This window comes from Larus michahellis, chromosome 2 (genome assembly GCF_964199755.1).
Source record: "Larus michahellis chromosome 2, bLarMic1.1, whole genome shotgun sequence".
Classification (NCBI taxonomy): Eukaryota; Metazoa; Chordata; class Aves; order Charadriiformes; family Laridae; genus Larus; species Larus michahellis.
Genome location: NC_133897.1, coordinates 60,939,272 through 60,960,546, shown reverse-complemented (window position 1 = coordinate 60,960,546; position 21,275 = coordinate 60,939,272). Strand labels below are relative to the sequence as shown.

The window sequence follows — 21,275 nt, the reverse complement described above, 5'->3', positions numbered from 1 at the left end:
TTCTGTTAGGTCACATCCCTTAGTTCATATCATTTTGCAAGCTCTGATCGTATTTACTGTAGAGTCTAATACACATCTTTTTCAGTTTCATCAGTTAAATCCCGGAAAACGAGTAATGAAAACAGTTTCTTGTTCAGTTTGATTTCAATGTATGCACGTTATCTGCAAGGAGATGCCAAGACAGCCCAAAGAGTTTATGTACATCTCTAGTATGTGAATTTGAGCAGAGACTTAAGACGACATGCTTTCTTGCTAAAGATTTCCCCTGCCTTCTGCTAGCTTTATACGTTTTCAGCTTCAAGATCACCTTCAAGCAAAGCGAGTTGCTCTTTTGTGGGGATTTTTGAAGTCTTGGAAGATTGTTTGGGGTACTAGTAAGTTCTTTCTACTTGCCACTAATCTCTAGTTCTTGAAATAGCGATGACCTTCAGACAGCTTTTTACTGTCCTGTACCAAGGAAGCCTGGATGAGCCAGTCACTCAGGTTATGAATGACTGAAATCCCCTTACTCTGTTTTTACATATATATTTTAGGATTAAAGACAAGAAATTGAGGGGAAAGTGGCAAAAATCATTAATTCAACAACAGAAAAGTAAATACAGGTAGGTCTGGGCACTACTGAGCAACTACCCCAATGCATTAAAAGTAGGATTCATAGTACTGTGTTATTTCTAGGACTCCCTCCCCTCACCCCTCCTTTTTTTTTTTTTTTTTTGGAAATCATTGACTTTAATGCCAAGACTCAAGACAGGATGTGTTCTGTGGCAAAAAGAGTTTTACACAAAAGAAACACAAAGATACTGCAGAGGGAGGGATGTATATCTATATATTACGTACTCAAAAAAGCTCTCTTTTTTAAAATTAAACTGAAAGGGGAAAAAAACCCAAGCAGCAATTCAGAAAGTGAGGAAATGTGCTGACAAAAATATATGAAGCAGCACTTGTCCAAGATGGAAGATGACCCATCTATTTCACATTCAGTGACACTGACCCAATAACCAGGCTAGAAATAGTTTGTGTTTATCCAGCTTGCTCTTAATTGCCCTTTCTGGGATACCCCAAACCAGAGAATTTAAATCTAGCCTCTGTTGATCACAAGTATTGTGTAAGGTTTATTATATTAAAATATTCTGAGAGAATTAAAGCTAATTAATGATCTACTTCCTTGGCCAGCTTGCTCAGGAAGAGATTTCAATAAATGTGCCAACACACGGTTCCTTGCATAGGAACAGTAAGCTTGTAGGTCTAAACCAGAAAGACTATTTTGGTGTCTTGAAGTCTAATGAAATCTGAATTTATTTTAACATTCTCTTCTGTTTTGCCCATTAAGAAAGTTTCAAACTTTCATTATACTTAACTGAAATACACTAAGGAGACAAACTTCAGACCAGGTAAACACAGAAGCAAATCAGCACAGGAAGAAGAGCTAACTGTTTCTGTAAAATAATCAGCATTTTAAGAAACTGATAATAAAAGCCAAGAATTTATATTACTTTACCTCTAAACAATATCTGTATCCAGAAAACAATCACAAAGCTTACTTAGTAACTTACCTTCTTCATGTACTCTGTGACTGGATTCTGTTGCAAGAATTCAGTGCTTTCTCGTGTATAAAATCTCTCTGTGTCAGCAAGAAACTGAGATTCAAAGGACTCTTTATAGACAGTTAGTGTAGGTCCTTTTGCAAATGCATCATCTTCATTCAGCCCCAGTTCCACTACAAAAAAAAAAAGCAGCAAGTAATGAAAAATTGTCTTTTATGAAGTGGTCTGTTGCAAATAAACATGTACCCTCCTTCTAACTTACATCAAGGTAATCAATCAGGACAGTATCAGCACCACTTTTTAAAACTTTTAAAAGTATACATTTATTTTGCATTTAAAAAATAAGCATCACAAGACATTACTCATGTAAATTGCACTTTTTGATACATTACTAAATGGATGATAAGATTTGGAAAACTTCACTATCTCAAAAGCTAGTTCAAATTCCCCTTCTGTTTCTTCCTTGTAAAGTCCCAGATTATACGCATGTATGTTTTTTTATTAATGAAACTGGTCATTCATCTGCACGGCAGGACTCTCAATTTCATGCAAATTGGATAAAATAATCCCACTCCGCTGTGTAAACCACTGTGCTTCCCCACTTCCAGAATTAGCTCCTAAATAAATGATTCATAAACAACGAACACTCTTGTCTATCAGTTGCACTTTCAAGCTTTACACACGTGGTATAATCAACTGTAATTGTGTCGAGTGTCTCTATAAGCATGAAGTTAAACAATATATAACTGCGTTTATTTTACTGTAAAAATCTTTACTGGACATCCAAGGAGGTGGGATGCTACTTCTGGACTCTGATAGAGGATATATGTTTATTTACGTTTAAGAGAGTAATAAAACCTCAAAGAAATCTCGTTTACCGTAAGATTGTACAACTCCACTGATCAGCCTTGTATTGATAGTTTCACCATTTCTTTCCTTTTCAATCAATTTCAACACAGCATTTGTTACCTTAGAAAACAGGGATTAAAAGTAAATCAAGCTCAGAGAAAGCAGCTGGTAGGTCAAGTACAGTATTTTATCAGGACTGTATTTCTATATTAAGACAAGTCAAGATCCTTGCGAACAAAATTTAAGGACACCTGAACATGTAAGTTTCCTACAGACATCACAGATTATGCTACATTTTAAAGGTGTACAATGTAATTACAGTCCGATTAGTGGTAACCCATGACAGGGTATGAAAGTGCTTAGTGTCTTTTTTTTTTTTAATAGCAAAAAGCACCTTCTAAACCAAACTTCTGTTTGTTTTATACCTGAGAAACAAGACAACTTTGCAGTAAGAGATGAACTAACTTCCTGTACTTTACACAAAGAACGCTATTGACTTATGCTGATAAATAATGTATTGCAAATACTGTTCCTCTGAAATCTAGGTAATAAAATACATAATATAACATAATACAGTCTCTTCATCATGAAATACTGATGAATAAGAACGAAATCAACATATAAAAATATACATTTTGTTGTGATGGAATGTCGTGTTATATATCGTGCCAATTCACTAACTAAAAATATTTGGTTGACCTGAATCTCCCAGGTATCAGTGTAAATTTAAAGATTCACAGTAACATTAAGGAGAGACCAAAATCCCGGACCTGTCAATCTTGACTCCTGACTTAAGACATGACTGTCAGCCTGTGCTCCTGCCTGGCTTGGAAACAGCTGAAGCCGTTACTTCATTTAAGAGGTGCCCCTCTCAGCAAAGAGATAACAGAATAGTCTTAGTATCAAGGTTCAACCCCACACACAAAGAAAGGCCCATTCCCCCCAAATATTTACCTTTTTAACATCACAAAGGAGAAGCAGAAGGCTCCCTTTTATTTTCTTGGTCTGCCCTGTCCCCTTCCCACCCTGTCCCCATCCTCCAAATGGTCCGTGGAACAGTTACTAACAACATATAAAAAATTAACCATATAAAATAACACTGTAGTTATAGCATATATATATATATATACCTGCTTATTTAATGGCCTGAATAAGCAGTCTCTCCAGGTCACCAAGGCAAGCTAGAGGCAAAAGGAAGAGAGAGGAAAGATGGAATAAAGGAAATTTTTTTATATATATATATACACACACACACACACACACATATACATGCAGGATAACTCCTTAAGGAAAGCTGATATACTATGCTAAATAATCAGAACTTTTTAAATGATTGGGGATTGGACTACATGATCTTTAAGGTCCCTTCCAACCCAAACCATTCTACGATTCTATGATTATATTGTGGCACACACATTTCTCATGCAACAAGACTGCTCCACAATAAAATTACCATTTGCTTTATTACTAACTCTACCCAAGCTGCCCCCTTCTCTGACAGTGATCCACTGACAATTCTGAATGCTAACAAACCCTGCAAATTACCTTGACAACATACAGCCTTTTTTGTTGGCGACTTTAAGGCTGACACAGTCCCTTAGCATTAGGCTAGTGAAGTTAAGAGGGAGGGAAGTAAGGATACCAACTGTTTTTCTACCATATGCAAAGTTATTTTAGTGAAGTGGTAAAATAACACATCACTTTTCTAATGCTTCACCAGCAAGGACAACAATTATCCTTTATAAAAAAAAAAAAGTACTTTTAGTTATCCAAGATACACAACTTCTGCTATGTTTTTCCCTTGTTTATATTACATTACAAAAAAATTATCAAGATCACATATCAATCTTTCAGAACTGTACCAAAATAACTTATATTACAAACCAAATGTTGACTGCATCTTAGCAGCTTGGATGATAAAAAATTTGTAAAGATGTATTGAAGTCAACAGAAAAAAAATGCAATTTACTTCTCCATTCTGCATTTGAAACACTTGACTGAATTCTGAGTGGAATGACAAGGTCACGCTGACGCACACATATAACAGTATAAGCAGCAAATATTCAGAAACAGACAACCCTCAACAGTCTAATACTGGTAGTCCCAATACGTACAAGGCAGACTGAACATCTCTCAGGTTTAGACCCATGGAATTTTTACAACTATACTGCGGTGGGAGTATGGAAAGGGGGCGGATTTCCACTTTGCCCACTTCTTCAAAACTTCTACGAACTTCCTACAAGTTTCAAGGAGCGATCTGGAGGATGATAATGCAAACATGACAGATGGAATGGATAAATCACTCAAGTCAAAAAGCTACTTACTGAATAAATTTCATATATTCCTTTACGACCTTCATCGCACTCACGACGAACCCAATGTCGATTGAGGTAGGCACATATCCCATTCAATACTTTGCTTGAAAACCTATAATCTTCCCACTGTTGAGTGTAGAATTTCAGCACACTCTCATCCATCAAATCTTCACCATCCTAAAATAACAGTTTGCCAGTACTGTTGGGTAATTTTAAGGTACAAGCAAGATATATAATGGTATACAAATTGACCGTGTAATAAACCTACACCATGCAGTGTATTTATAGGAAACATAGTGCTAATACATTTACTTCTACATTAATAAAGCACAAGGTCAGTATGAGATTTAGAAATTTAAAAATTGGTAAAAAAAAAAAATGCACAGCATAGACAAAGCTCCAGAAGACGCTCTTGTCCCTCCTGTGGGAGAGAGCAAGAGGGCACCACATTAGAGCTGATGAGTGCGCTAGGTAAAACACGCCAGTGCAACGGTAATGCATTCAACATAACAATCTCCGTAAAATATACCACCCACTCCCACTGCTGCTACTTGGGGAGCTGAAACAAGTGAGTATGGATGGGGTCTTCTCTAGGACCCTGTCAGGTAGTAAATGGAATCTTGTATTCTTGGAAATGGGTACGGTATCATATTTGTTCTTGTTACAGAAAAAAAAGATAAAGTTGTAACACATGGAAGTTCAAGTATCTTTCCAAAGCTTGACTGGAAAAGGGAATAAAACCAGGAGTGCATTCTGCATAAGACCTCAGAGACCTTTATGCAGCTTCATAAATGGATTACACGGTAGACTTGATAGAACACCAAGAAGCTTTTATTATTACTCAAAATTAAAATCCCCAAAGTTAAAAGCATGGTTCCTTTCCAAGAACAGCGAGGAACCATTCTCTTACAAAGCAGCCCAACATCCTGCTCTATTAGTAGTTTATTTATTGAACTAAATTAATGGCTACCGTCAGGCATTTTCAACACTACAGGCAACCATTTTTTCAGCATTATTAATATGCTGGTTAATTAGTTAGAAAGTCTAGCTATTCTCGTTGAAGATGAAGGACAGCTTAAGGTGGCACATAGCATTACTTCTGTAAAACACAGAAATGCTGTTTTGGCTTGAAGAAGAAAAGCAGCTCACAGGTACACTTAGCGACTGATCTATGCCTGAGGTAAAGCCTATAAAACATTCTAATGGCTAATGGAGACAGAAGTAAATTTCAAGTTCATTCAGTTTACTTCCAGTGGCTGCATACACCTCCAGGTTTGTTGATACAAGCTTTTCTCAACCCAGGCCGTATTGCTACTACAAATGCAGATCGATCTAATGTCCCATCTTACCTTAAGGAGATTTGTCAAGTAGTTCTTCAGAAATTCTTTTAGCCGTTTGTACAATTCCAAGCCAACAAACTGAGCACCTCCAGGTGTCTGGCCCTTTTTCGATTTAGAAGGAGGTACTCCAGCTCCCCGTGCTTGATTAGACTGGTGTACGCTAGTACAGTAGTTATAAACATGACTGACAGGAAAGTTAAGGAATATGCATGTGCCAGCATGACACATTAAAAATACAATGAAAAACAATATGTTAATTTCAATAAGCTATTTTTATGACTGTAAATGACTTAAGCATAATACATTACAAGATGCATCAGCCCACATAAAAAAATCAAACCAAAGCTAAGAAAATAATTTTCATCAGAATTATCTGCATCAGAAATGCGTCAGACTGCCAAGTGCACTGCAAACACTGACACCAACATTAAATTTACCTAACGCTTACTTAACAAGACCACCAAGAAAACAAAGCAGCGGAATTTGCTGATAAGATTATTTTCAAGGTTTAAATGGAGTTTATTTGATGTACTATATTGGCCTTCTACAAATACGTAAGCTTTCATTTGAACAGGAAGAAATATCAACACTAGCCTCAAGGAACATTCAGTAGTTGAAAACACAGAGGATAATATTTTTGCACTCTTTCAAACACAGTCTTTTATAAAAGATTTGGCCATTTAATACTGGCTGACAGGGGACAAACCTAGAAAGCAGTAATGGTGAGACATACTCAAATGCACCCCACAAGATGAGATTCACCAGTTGTAGGCTACAAGTATAATCCCACCATTTAAGTAAGCGGTAGCAATAATTGTGCCTTTCATACTGATACAGCCTGGAAGACCGGCTGTATCTGTGAACATAACATTTCAAGAAAACATTGTTTTCTGATCTAGAATGTTCAAATATTCAGAATTCTTCCAAAGTAATACGTGGAAGTTACATTGCTCAGAACACTTCAACTAAGAAAGCATCCTGAAATAAACCGTACTCCACAAACAAGGAAAATAAACTACCTCGGTAGCACTCAAATTCAACTTGATGAGGACTCGGATCTGACAACAAGAATTATCCTAATGACTCACCTGGAAAATGATTACCAAACAGGAACAAAGCTACTGGGAGTCTGAGGGCAGACTTTTGAGTCACATCCCTTGTTAGAGAACATCATATTAAGCAATCCAGAATGTCTAACTTGGTTTTAACTTGTGTTTTAACTAATGGGACAAGCTTTAACCACTAGATGGACTTCCTCCACAGTATGCCACGTATTAGGAAATTAATACATTGCTGAGATTTGCCTTTTATCTTTCCCTTCAGAAAGGCCAGCACAATATAATGGAAGACATCAGCACAATTAAATACCAAGGGAATTATAAACCCCAAATATACGATGCATTAGAGTCTTTATGGACAGTCTTGCTTCTAGTATTTCAACAGTAAAGCTCAAGCAGAAAAATCTCTTAAAATAAACAGTTAACTCCCTTGCAATTACTTTTTTAAAAAAAAAAAAGCTTCACAGACAAATCATATCCTTAAACTGGGCTTAAGTATCAGAGTATCCTGCATGCCACCAGGAACAAGGCTCATGGTCTTTGTGTTAAACTGAGAGGAAAGCCTGCGCAGTCTATACTTATGTACTTGTTCAAAAAGTCATCACATTCTGTTCAAGAGCGTAATGCTCTTCGCCTAAGATTAACCCTTTTTGAAAACATGCAGCATACATTTCTCATGTTTCCTCAGCCAGGTGCCAAATAATTAGATTTCCCACGATATAAACCAATAACATAAAACCTTCACTTGTTCTTAGCAACTGAACATTTATCAGCCTCTTATCTCTATCAGCCACTTATTTCCTGGACATTAATGATTTCTTCCAGCTCCTAGACATTTGTTTGTTCAACTTTCCTGGCACTGTTGCTACTTTTACGATCTATGCTTTGATTTCAGAATTCCCTGTTCAAGTGACACGGCCTGCCACACAGCATCACAATTTTTCTCTAGATACAAAACTTTCTTGCTTTTCACAAACAAGAAAAGCTGGGCCTACCTCACAGTTTAGCTTTAAAAAAGTTAATATAAGGTCCTCTGAATTGTGTATAGAAAATCTCTCTATCAAGATACAAGGAATTCAGGATGAATCTTTCTTCCCCTCCCCACTCTCCTATCCCAAGTGGCTTTGAGCAAGCCTAAAAATACAAGGATTGTCCAGATGACAGGTAATTCTTGCAGGTTTTGTAAACACCGCCTGATGAAAATATTCTTTCTGTTCATCTCCAAGACTAATCACAACAGTCTTCAGAAAAACAAAAGACCAAGTTCAGAAGACACAAGCCTTTTTCTAACCCAATACATTTTACTATTAAAACCAGGGTTCCTTGTAAACAGAGCGACTGAGACCTTCTGTCCATGCCTGACAGTAATCAACTCAGAAATGGAGTAAAAATATAGCGGTAATGCCCATCTTTACTTGTTATTCTAGCTTGAGTCTTGCTAGTCGAAGTGTCCAAGACAGCACTTTTGAAACACTCTAGTTTAGCTGTTCTATCCAAGTCAAACTGAAGTTAGTTTGCCTGTGCATAAGGCAGTTTGCAAGTGTAAATAACTCTTTGACATATTATACATAAAAGAATGCTCTCTCAGACTTTGTTTACAATCTGTGTCCCCATCTGCTAAAGCCAACCACTGACAGAAAGACTGACATATTCAAAACAAAATCAGACTTGCACTGCTTACTACGAAGTACATGACAGTTCATCTGAGAATCACGAGGGGAACGCTATGAAAAGAATTCTTGGTTGCAGAAAGCAAACTAATCTCCTCAACTGCTTCGTGTGCTGGAAGCCATATACATATCCAAACAGCTATTAGGAAACATTACTGTGGGTGTTTGCACAATTCTGCACAGCAATTCGCATACTATAACAAGCAGAGAAGTTAATTCATCAATGGAATGGTCTGCACCGCAGTGAAGCTGCACTGCTCCCCAAGCTTCTGGTTGCTGAACTTCAGATTTGGCCCAGCAAACAGACAAACCATCTACAGGAGGAACTGATTGTCTCTTAACCTCTACACCTTCCTTACAGTGAAGGAGAAATTACATTTACTTATCCAAATTAAAACTGAGGTAGAAGACTGGAAGGAAGTTTATAAATTGATTCCACATTGGGCTGTTCAAGGTGAAAAATGTTTTTCAGAACTTTGTTCTTCTCTGAAACTCTTCAAAATGGGATAAAAGAACCACCTAAAGATAAATTACTTTTACCACTTTTCTCTTTGATATAACTCACACTGCTTTTGACAACCTTGACTCAGTTTTTCTAAAGCTGAGCAGTGCAAAGGAAAAAAAGAATTCCCATGCTGCCACACCATAATGAATTTATTTCCATTGAAGGAAGGATCCTGACACACAACCCACCTGGAGGGCTTACTTGCCACCTGCTTTTCCAGTAGCATGGGAGTTTTCTGCAGGTAACCAGTGATTTGGACTGGGGAAGCGACTGCCACTACAATTCACCGTTGTCCCTGTTCCCAGATCCTTTGCGGAGCAGATCTGAACTTCTGTGTCCACACAGGGCAAGTGAAACAGGCTCTTTCAGTAGTAGTGCCTATACTTTTTGAGCAACTACACCATCAAAACACAAGCTTAAGTGCATGACAGTCACCTGCAATCTACCCTCCGCGCCAGAAAAGTACCAAAATACTCCATACAGCAGTTTTTTTTCCTTCAGGAGCAACTGTAAACAGAAATTACGCAAGACAAGTATCAGGTTTGTAATCCAATACACAACAGGACAACACTCAGATTTTACACTGATGGGTACAAATTACTCAGTTTCACATGACTCCCTAATCTTAATTTTTTTATAAAGAAAACAGTTCTGCTGAGGTAATAACTGATCCCCCTTCCAGCAGCACAGTTGGGTGCCCACAGTTCTTCCATTTGGCTATGAAAAATTAACAACTGGGCTAAACTGGCTTGAGGAACAGATACTTAAAAGGAACTGAAAGGGAAGCAGAATTAATACAATCTAGCACAAAACTATATAGGGCAGAGAGAAATGACAACAAAGCTTTTGGAAAGGAGGAAGCATGCAGCAACAACCACAAAAGCTGAACAACTCTCTAACCAGAATTTCTCATTATTTCTAGTCTCTTTATTATAAAGATAATTTTAGGTATAAATTTGCTGTTCCACAGATCTTAAGCTGTAATTAACTCTATGCTGAGTGTTCTGACACCTCAACAGTTGGCCTACAGGAACAAGTTGAGATTACTTCCACTTTTGCCAAAAATTTGTACTTTCCTAGATTACACCAAAGGCATGAAAGAACAACATACAGAAAGTTACTGAACATACCAATAGGAAAATTGCTAGGACAGATTACAGAAGTTTTGTATTCTTGTAAAACCACTTTTAATACAAACAATACAGCTTCCTATATTTACTAGAGAACAGCTTTACATATTTTCTTCAAAATTATTAAAGCTATTTCTACTCCTGTGTGTCCAAAAGATTAGACTGTGCGAACCTCACAAAACCACCTCACGCATAAGTAAAGCTGCTAAGAGAAGTGGATGTGCCTATGCGACTTTAACGTTTCATAAGCCAAACAGATGAAGGAATTTTGCACAAAGTTTTGAAATTATGAGGTTGCCAAAAAGCAATCACTTCTCAGAACAAGTACTTTAAATGCCCACTTTAGCTTTTTGGGGGGCAGCGGTAAAACAAAAAACCCAGAAACCAAAAAACCCAGAAACCTTCATTCTTCTCAGGGAGGTACCAGCAAGAGCCTATTTTAAGTATGTGCAGTTTGTCAATCAGTAAGGAAGCATACCCCCACGAGGCAGTTCAAAGAAAACAAACAAACAAAAAAATTAAGACCCTGCCCCACACATTCTCCCACCCGTGTTTCAATACACTTTATCCTAAAAATCAATTACACATTTAAGTCTTTAGGTTACATACAATTGCACTGTTGAACCATTCCCAATTTAGTCAGGGGAGGACTATGGCAAGAAACTGAAGGAGCTATTACAGCATCAACTGTGCAGCTGCTATGAAAATCCAGGCATAACGAAGCTCAGACATGTTTCTACAAGTCTGAGATCAGAGAAACTTCCAGCAAAAGCCATCTGAAGGCTAATAGATAACTTCTTGTTTCCCTCTTCACGGCATAAACTCAAAAGAATCACAGAGAAGCACTGAGTTACAAAGGAAAACACAGATTGTCAAAGCCAAATGCATATACAAAATGTACAGTCTTTATGCCAAGGAAGTGTAAGAACCACCATAACTGAGGTTGCTTTTAAGTTTAAAGTTCTTTGCGTTGACAGAAGTTGGTTTTGTACATAATATTCTTGGTTACTATAAAAAGCAAGTAGAACATCAAGAAATCGTCGTGGAGAAGGGCATAAAAAAAGGAAGCAATCACACTAATACAAACATATTCTGCACTTCTTTCAAACTGAAGCAGCAATTTTTATAAATATACACAAAAATCACATAACCCTACCTACCTTTCCAGACAAGGAAAAGTGTATTAGGTACCCTTTTAGCATGTAAACAAATACATTTACTTCTACCTTTGCATACCACACTGAGAAACACTATGAAATATCATATTGAATATAAACAGGATTAATGCTAGCACAGAGCAGAGGCTGCTTTGATGTGTCCAGAGTGACCTTAAACAATTTGACATTAAAGTGAAAGGATGGCTTGGAGTGAGAGAATCTCATGAGAAAGTGGAACAGTTTGAGGCTTAAAAAATGCATGCCCTAACACCCCAGTATCTCTTCTGTACAGAAAAAGTATAATAATGTGTTAAGGAAAAAAAACCAACACCACACCATGCTGCCTGGTAACAACAAATTCATGTGATCAGAAAATAAAAGATTCACACAGTTTTAATTTACATCTGCTGATCCAAAATCCTACTAAAATAGAGGAATTCTAGTGAAAGCCACTAGGACAAGGACCTGCTGCCTGGTAACAACAGATTCATGTTATCAGAAAATAATAAAAGATTCTCAGAGTTTTAATTTACATCGGCTGATCCAAAATCCTACTAAAATACAAAAATTCTAGTGAAAGCCACTAGGACAAGGATTGCAGTAGAAGCAACCACAAAAGACCTTGGCAAATGGATGCCAGGAGAAGGGCTTCAGGGCTTTGCCTGGGCAACATGTACTTACTGGTGCTGAATCTATCCACAGGTGAAAAAAGGTAATGCATTTCTACATTCTATTTTACGAACAGAAAGATTACCCTAAGTCATCTGGTATTTTTAAAACGCAAGCATACTACACTTAATCATTTAACGTTTAACACAACCTTTTCCTTTATCACTTGCTAATATCTGAGGAAAAAATCCCATCTTATAAAACAGATTACAGTAACCTTTTGTGATGTACAGTCATTTACATTTGGTATAACGGACAATTGGTAACTACCACTTTGTCAAAGTTAACAAAATTGAATCACAATAAGCAAATTCAGAAACAAGGAAAAGATTTTTCATAAAATAATGAAGTGTGACAGAACAACCTAGCCTTTACATAATCTTACTTTAAAATACTTAAAGCAATTATTTTTGAAAATAATTACTGTGACTAATAATAGGACAATAATATAAGAAACACATCTGTAAAATTCAATAGACTTGAGCAAATTTTAGTCATAGTAAATTCAGCCATTTAACTTCAAAGTTTCACGTAAGAGCTATATGGTAATTATGCCAAACACAGCTACTCAAATGTACTCTAAGAGCTGCTGAAATCAACAGTGTGATGTTTATGCACACAACATTAGAAAGACCGTGAAAGTCAATTCGGACATTGCAGATGCACTTTTTAGTAAGACACCCACACCTACCATAGTACTGTATATTCCTCCTCTTATCAATTAAAAGGTTTTAAGATATCTTCACGTAAATAAAAACCTTATTTGTTATAAATTAATGGTACTTGGAATCTTTAAGCAGTCTTATTTTTCACAATTGAATTCTCTTTAAATATTAAAACTGGACAAAAAGGTTCCTCTCTTCCATATGGGCATAAATTAACTACACTGTCTAAAATATTCCTTAAAAATGCTTCTCAGATTATGTTTTGTAAATCAAGACAGTGAAAGCACGAGTATATGCCAAAGAAGTCATTTTGACATTTCAAATAAAAAGCACACACATATGAAATAAAAACCCACCACTAAGCTTCCCATTCACCAACCATATCTGGAAATTGAGAAGTTGATACACGCTTGGAGGAAGAAAATAAGAATTTCAGAAAGTTATTCAGCTATAAAAAAAAATTATGCTAGTTTAACATAGGGCGGGAAAGTTTTCTGATAGTCTAGTACCTGGTCTGAGAAGCTGCTTAAGACACATAAAACAAGAAGAGGAACAAAATCCTTTTGTTCTCTCCACCAAAGAGAATGGATATAAATCCCAATTCATCCTCTCAGACCATGAGGCCTAAGGAAAATAAATTGCAGACTCACTATATGATTAGTTTGGAAAATGGGCATCACCTTCTGCCAAAAAAAGAAAAGCAGCACAAGATGTACAATTATTTTATCATTGCCAAATGGAGTTTAAGAAGAGGTGTCCATAAAGAAAAGCCACTTACAGCAATATAAATATGAGTAAGTTGAGTAGGAACAATTCTAGTAAACAAAGTAATAGGTCTTCGACCAACAATTCAAAACAGAAACTCACAACTTGCTGCACGCAAGCACAGTCCTCTCTCAGACAGACTAACTGGCAGCTTCCTCCAAATAGACTAAAAGCCACAGAGAGATATTCTGTATACATTGACACTACAATTTCATTACTCCTTGACTTATTGCAACAACGGGGATCCTTTTTTACTGTTGCAGAGCAGAGGCTTGAACTTTGCATAAAGTAGAGAGAGTTACTTCTGAGTGAACCACGCTCTCAGGTGCGGTGTACCAGAGTTCCAGGAGCAACTGACTCCTGAAAATCTGGGTAAGGGACAGAAAAACATCCAGACGAAGGATTTCATTTTCAACAATCTCACACATGGGGAAAAAACAACAACAATAAAACAACATGGGAAAAAACCAAAACAACAAACACACAACAGTAAACCCCAGTCTCTTCCACAGAAAGCATCAGTCTAAAGAAACTCTGTTTCTATGTGGAAGTTGCAAATTCTCAACAGGAAACACAAAGAACACACCTCAGAAAGTGACTAAAGCACATTAGTACATTGATCTTCATAACCACGTAAGGAGGAGTAAATGAAAATATCACAACTTCCATAAAGGACTGTTCTTCTGGTCAGGTGCTTTGGCATAGCTGGCAGGGCAAAAGGAATCACAAAAGCTTATGTAGTTCTGAAAAACATTTGGTAATCACCTTATCTGACAAAGAATACACCCTGCAACCAGGAGCACAAATTAATCTGAATTAGAAAAAAGTAGGGATGAGGACCTCTATAAACACCATTCAGAAACAAGATTTCTTGGTTCATCTCTTCAGTATTCTGATCTAGAAAACCGCTGGAATAATCAACCTCTTTCTTCTGCTGCTGGAATGAAGAAAAAAAAAAACAAACCAAAAAACAAACCAAACCACCTAAAGTACAAGCTCTGGCCTGTACTCAGAGACTGAATCTAGTGTTTCACAAAAAGAGACACTTGGAACAAAGAAAATGAGTGGAGGTAGGATGGAGATCCAAACCATCTGAATTGCATAACTCTTCCAATTCTTTCCCAGATTCACTTGAACAAGGCAGAACAAAAACTTCCAGATCTCTGATCAATTTTGACTGAAAATTTGCTACCAGATACAGGGCTAAATGCAGGTTTGATTGTATGAGTGGTTCTCTTCCTCTTACAAATTAGAGGGATGAAACAGAACACATTTCAGGAGCAATACTCTATCAAAAAAAAAAAAAAAGAGAGGCAGAGAAAAAAACCAGGACAAAAGAGGATGAGGAAATGACTACACTGTCCACTGCACAAGATTTCCAAGCTGCTGTCGCATCCAGCAGCCTTCTAAGTAGGACTGATGTTCAGAACAATTACAGCTGCAGCTGAAACTCATCTGCATGCGTTCTGCTTTCTAAACCAAGCTGTTTGGAACCAAGTCAGAGCTTCCCAAAATAAAAGTCCATCAATCTACACCACTTGCCGTACGCAAAGACTGAGCACATGTTATAGGTACTGCATCTGAAAGGGAAGTAATCTTTTAAGCACAACTTTTGAACATGTGCACTCAGTATAGGATGCAAAGGGCATTGTTATCTTCATAGTAGATTAAAAACTCTTAGCCTAACCACTGTCAAGTATTCTGAGTTATCAGACTAATAAATTAATCCACAGAAGTCAACTACCAAAATCATCCACTAAATTAGCTCACTTATGAGAGAAACAAAAACAGCCCTAAATTTCAGACCAAACAACTCCTTGAAGCAGCGACAAGAAGGAAATGAGTAGTTAATAAACAACATATCCCTTTTATAGCTTCATTCCAAGAATATCTGAGAACATCAGAAGGAGAGGAAAAAAAGCAAGTGTTTTAACATTACCATTATAATAAGTACTCAGTCTGCAGTTACCCTGCTTGACAGACCTCACAAACTGGAGTATATTAAAGGCACTCAGAAGAAAAAAAAAAAAGGACTCTCTCAGAGGTTCTACTACATGTCAGATTTCTATCAGACATTTAACTTTTGCAGACTCGTTTCATTCAGTCAAGAACAATGCTGAACCTAGCACTGTGAGAAATCAGTCATTTTAAGTCTTAATAAATGTCCTTACCCTAAACCAAATGTTATTTCATCTTCCCATCACAACTAAAGCAGTATCCCAGAAACACTCCGCAGACTGCTCAGGGTTTTTCCCACCCCACAGGAGCATGGATTCTGCAGGCACAGATAAGATCACACATGACCTCCGAGATTATATGTGCAGAAAAACTGTTCTATCTCCTTAGGAAAGCCAGAGAACTACAGAATTAATTGCTTTATACGCTTCAAGCTCTTCTTTCTTTTACAAAAGCTCTGTCCTTTCAAAAAACTTAACACAGACTAAAATTAGATATGCAATTCCAAATCAGTGCCAACAACAGCTTTAGACATTAATTTATGTACCAGAAGAATAACCTTTATTAAGAAAGCCTCTAAAAACTGATAAAGAAAAATAGTAGAACTACTTAAAGTAAGATAGGAAACTTATTCAGTCATCATTTCTCTTATCATATGTTTACATACTTTGCTGTACCATCATCTTCATAATCAGTGCTTACTCTACTGAGCAACACAAGGTTACAATACTGAACACAGAACAGATGCAAAACAGAGGTGGGTCCTCATCAAATCCCTTTACTTGCCACGTTACAGGTGGAACATAAAAGAAGGATTTCTCACTTTCCAAACAAAGTGCTGAAGTCAAACACTGAAGCTCTAACACAGAAAGAGGAACATCACTCCTCCCAATTAGTTATAAAAGATCCCTATGCGCTACCTGACAAGAACAAGTTTTCTACACTCTTCCAAATAGTACTTCAACATACACATACAAGAATGAAGACAACCCCTTTTTATCATAACTCCCAGAATGGGTAGACACTGGAAAATTTCAATAGCGCTCTCATGCAAGCTAGGAATTCAAAAGGAATCCACTGGGCGCATTCTCACTCCTGCTGGAAAATTATAAGACCAACTCAAGAGTAAAGTACTACTCTGAGGATGACAAGAGAAAAATTTTCCAGGTAATCAGACATTATTACCAAGAAGACCTGCAGCTTAATGACAGAGACTAACAGAAATGAAAAAGAATTTATATTTTCTCTTGGTCTATTGTGGACTCAAAATTAGACCTATCAATAAAATCACTTTAGACATCTGCTGTCAAAGATAATAGTAATCAAACCTGAAATTCGGAGGTAGCCATAATTATGAAGACAGTTTTCCAGACAACAGAATGTTCCTGCTTACTTGCCAGTAAGATTAAACAGAAAAGGCTAACCTTCAAAATAAAGATATATACTTAAAAGACATTAAGTCAAACAGTTACGAAACAATTTTGAGTTTAGAGAAGTAAAAAGCTATCTCTAATCGACTAACAGTGAAAGTACTAACTGGTGTAGGCATTAGGATACGTGTAGAGTTCCATGTATCTGGATTTTGCCATACTTTGTCTGGTGTAAACCTGTTGAATTCCAGCTCTCAGGTCATCCCATATCTGGTCAAGACCGATCTGTTTAAGTCCATGCGGGTTCTGACTCCTATTTGATGACATTTTGTATTTCCTGTAAAGTTTTCCAGTGCAGCAGCCTGAGATCTGGTTATTCCTCCATCAGAATCACAAGTCAAGTAACATTCTAAACTCAGTTGCAGCAACTCGGCAAGATATTCTTTACATATAAAGAGTGATGTTTCCCAGGAAGACAATCTGCAAAAGGAAAAGAAAACATATGCATTATATGACAGTCCAAATTCATTCACACTAGAGAAAAAGATACAAAAGAATGATTCCATTGAAACATTTTCATTTACACAGATGAGAAATCCATGATGAGAGCCGAAATACCAAAACCAAGGAACATAATTTTGCAATTCATCAATCCACTACAAAATGTGACTGTTAGTGCCCAGATCTGCCCGGAGGTACTTAGGTCAGTGCTGCTGACAACAAAACCCCGATGCTAATAAGAAAACTTAACAGTAAAAATCCTTCCAAGCAGCAGACTAAGAAGTGTTTACTCCCTATAAAACAGTAAAACTTTAGTATTTCCAAACAGCTCGGGGTTCTGTGGTAACTCACCATTTAACAAGCATCCTGATGGATATCCAAGATTAACCAGAAGATACTAAAACTAACTATTTTTCTTTGGTTATCAATAACCCTTCCAGACTTGAGATTCTATTATGGGTAACCTGAAAGTCCCAGGGAGCAGAGAATTTTTCTATCTGGTAAGTGCATGCTTACATTAATTTCTTCGCTAAGTAACCGAACACCACTTCCTTCGATGTCATCTTACCAGCAAGAGAGTATACAGACAATAACGGTGAGAAGAAACACCACCATTGCACAAAATAAAGATTGCATGAATTGTGAGTGACAGAAGAAGAAACTACAAAAATGCACTACTCCCATGAGTGCTTAAGTGCACAAAGTTTGGGAGGCAGTTAAAAGATGGTTATCAATTCACCAGCCTCGTGAAATTATAAGAGTAGGAAAACAGTCAACCTGGCAAGGACTACTGAGAATATTAAGCAGAGAAGATCCATTTTTACACAAGTCCTTAAAAATATTTTTGAAATTTTAACATGTCTTATCTACTGTAGCAACAAAATTGAGAAGATACCCAAAAAAGACAAAGGAGGTAACACGATTTAAAAAATTAACCCACAAATGAACAGACTTGTAGTAAGTCAGGACCGACTTACTGCAGCCTTCCGATATATAGAGAGGGCTTATAAGAAAGATGGAGAAAGACTTTTTACAAGGGAATATTGTGACAGGACAAGGGTCAATGGTTTTAAATTGAAAGAGGGTAGATTTAGACCGGATATAAGAAGAAGCGTTTTACAATGAGAACGGTGAGACACTGGAAGAGGTTGCCTAGAGACATTGTGAATGCCCCACGCCTGGAAGTGTTCTAGGTCAGGCTGGATGGGGCTTTTAGCAACATGACTGTCTCTGCGCAAGGCAGGGAGGTTGGACTAGATGATCTTTAAAGGTCCCCTTCCAGCCCAAACCATTCTGTGATTCTGTACCCTACAGCCCATTCACTGAAGTACTCAAAACACAGTCAAACACGATGACTTTTTGCCATGCTTCTATAGACAAGAATATAGCTTTATGATAAATCTGTCCTGTAATAGAGCCTGCCAGCCAAGGCTTGCATGAACTCTTCCATAATTTCAAGGATAGTATAGGCCGAGATCTGATAAATCCTATTATTTGGTTTTGGCCTTTCAGCAGCAGAAAATAAAGATGTTCCTTCGGGATCTACAGTATGTCATAGGTGCTTCATAACAGCCACTTCTAGAATATTGCATGTTCCACTCCACGTTTCGCACTGTTTTAGAGATTAAAGATTCTGTTATACCCTCCCTCACCCTCGCCCATTTATTTACAGGACTTCTCTTCTACCTTTTCTTCTTGACCCTAAAAAGACCAGCTAAGATCGAGATATTTCTTCAGGTTTTTTTAGTCAACGACTGTCTTACTGCAGTAACACAGAAGTTACCACTCCTCATAGTCCTTTATTATCCATCACCCATAAGCCTTTAAATCTCAAAGTAAAAAAGCACTGAGAAGTATTTTCATTATGTCAATCTGAGCAACAAGTACTGTCTCATTTCAATCAGACATAAAATGCTTCTGCAGCTGATTTTTCTTTTTACATGAGCAACAATTACTTAGGAGATTAGATAGAAAAAACAAGAATTCAATCAATATATATCTTATAAAACATATACTTGAAATTCAACCTTGCCATTCTTTTTCTATAATTACAGCAAACTGGTTATTAAAGACACATGGGAATAATGCATCATCATGCTGAAGTGTAATACAGATTATACCTTATTTGTATGTAACTTCTTTAATTTCTAGAAATCAAACCTGCTGGAGTACTAATAGTGATGGACTTTCACAACTGAGCAATGAAAGCCAGAAAGAACAAAGGTTCACAAGTGGCTATTTGCCTCTACTGTGGGGAAACACTCTGCGCATGTTACACACCCACAATCTTGGACTATGATCTTAAGTCAGAATTGCAATAAAAGGCAAGAAAACTAATTTGATGTTCAGAATCCAGGAGGGAAGAAACTTTTTGATTCCTTAAATTGGGTACTATTTGAACTCTCCACAGAAGCAAGAGAAGACACAGTTATGAATCTACAACTCTATTATGACTGCAGTATTTGTACAAAGTAACTGACTATTACTCTCTTATTAATCTGCAAAAAGCAAACAGCCTAGAACTAGAGTGCATTTTAGTAGAAGTATTTCGGCAGAACTAATAGAAAAATACTTCACCGCTGTACAAAAGTTCCTAACAAAAGGCCAACCCCTTGCTAACTAGCAGAAAGCACACCCGTTACAATAGTTGACAACTGGGCCAAGGTCCCTTCCCAGGCAGCCCACAGAGAGGAGTGACAGCCAGGGCTCTTACTCAGACGTCTCTGCAGGTGCCAGTAAGAGGCAGCCACCCTTCCACTGCAAGCCTGCCACCACCAGCTGCCCAGCAGATGTGGGGTTTCCCCCTGTATGATGATGGAAATATTTAACTTTCTTCTCTAATTAAGCACCTCCTAGTTTTTATGTACCCTCGTGCATCTACAAAGACTACGCTTCCCAGAATCTTTTCAACTCAAGGTGTTCCTCCTTCACACTGTACCAATTTTCCCTCCCTTGCCCCTAAAGTAACCGTCCATGTGTAAGTCAGGATGTAGCCGTTAAAAACAATGCCATGAGAAAGAACTTAATTTTGACTTTTATTTTCTCATGCAGTCCACTACATAGAACTATTCTTTATAAGGAATAAATTCCACTGCATTTGACAACATTGCCTCACTGTCCCTTGGCTGGCTTCCAATTTAAATTTCACAATTAAAGACATGAATACAGAATGATAGCATCATGTCACTAATTTCCTAGACTCAAATAAGTTACTACTTCCAGTTAGTTACTAGTTAACACAAGTTGGGAAACGGAGCACCAGATGAATAATGCTATAAACTACTACTAATTTTTTTCCGATTTATTCATGTGCAGAAAAACAGAAAAATAATTATTAATATATTACCTTAACAAGAGTAAAGTTTCACTATGTAAGAATTCTTTTAACTACAAAATCATATTTATGAAAGCAACCATTTGTACTTAGTGCTTAAACTAAGCTATGATGTTACACGCACAGAGAGAAGGGATAAAACAAGGCTTTATTACTCAACAGAGTTGTTATTGTACACAAACACACAGTGAAAATATGAAATTCTATTTCACGTGAAAAGTGTAAGTGTAGTTTTCAAAATTATTTTTGTGATTCACACACAGAAAACCTCTCCTAGCAAACAATTCTGGAAGGTCAAATCTGGTCCGCTGGTTACATTGCATCTCTTTACCCAACATCCTGATTGCTAAACTTAGAAAGAGGGAGAAAAGAGTTTAGAAGTCTATCATTTCTCAGTGCCCGGGCCTGTGCGCAACTGCCAAGAGCAAGGTGCCCTCCCAAGAACCA

At 37.2% G+C, this 21,275-nt stretch overlaps 1 protein-coding gene across 2 annotated transcripts in view; it reads right to left on the bottom strand.

Moving 5' to 3' along the window:
• CUL1 (cullin 1) overlaps positions 1-21,275 on the bottom strand; it is a 55,070-nt gene that overhangs the window by 21,460 nt on the left and 12,335 nt on the right. For both annotated transcript variants that reach the window (XM_074575645.1, XM_074575644.1), the window contains exons 2-7: positions 17,181-17,473; positions 6,058-6,232; positions 4,718-4,885; positions 3,524-3,574; positions 2,423-2,513; positions 1,554-1,717 (exon numbers count right to left, since the gene is read on the bottom strand). In XM_074575645.1, coding sequence (XP_074431746.1) covers positions 1,554-1,717; positions 2,423-2,513; positions 3,524-3,574; positions 4,718-4,885; positions 6,058-6,232; positions 17,181-17,320 — 789 coding nt within the window. In that variant the 5' untranslated portion in view covers positions 17,321-17,473. The remainder of the gene's footprint in view (positions 1-1,553; positions 1,718-2,422; positions 2,514-3,523; positions 3,575-4,717; positions 4,886-6,057; positions 6,233-17,180; positions 17,474-21,275) is intronic.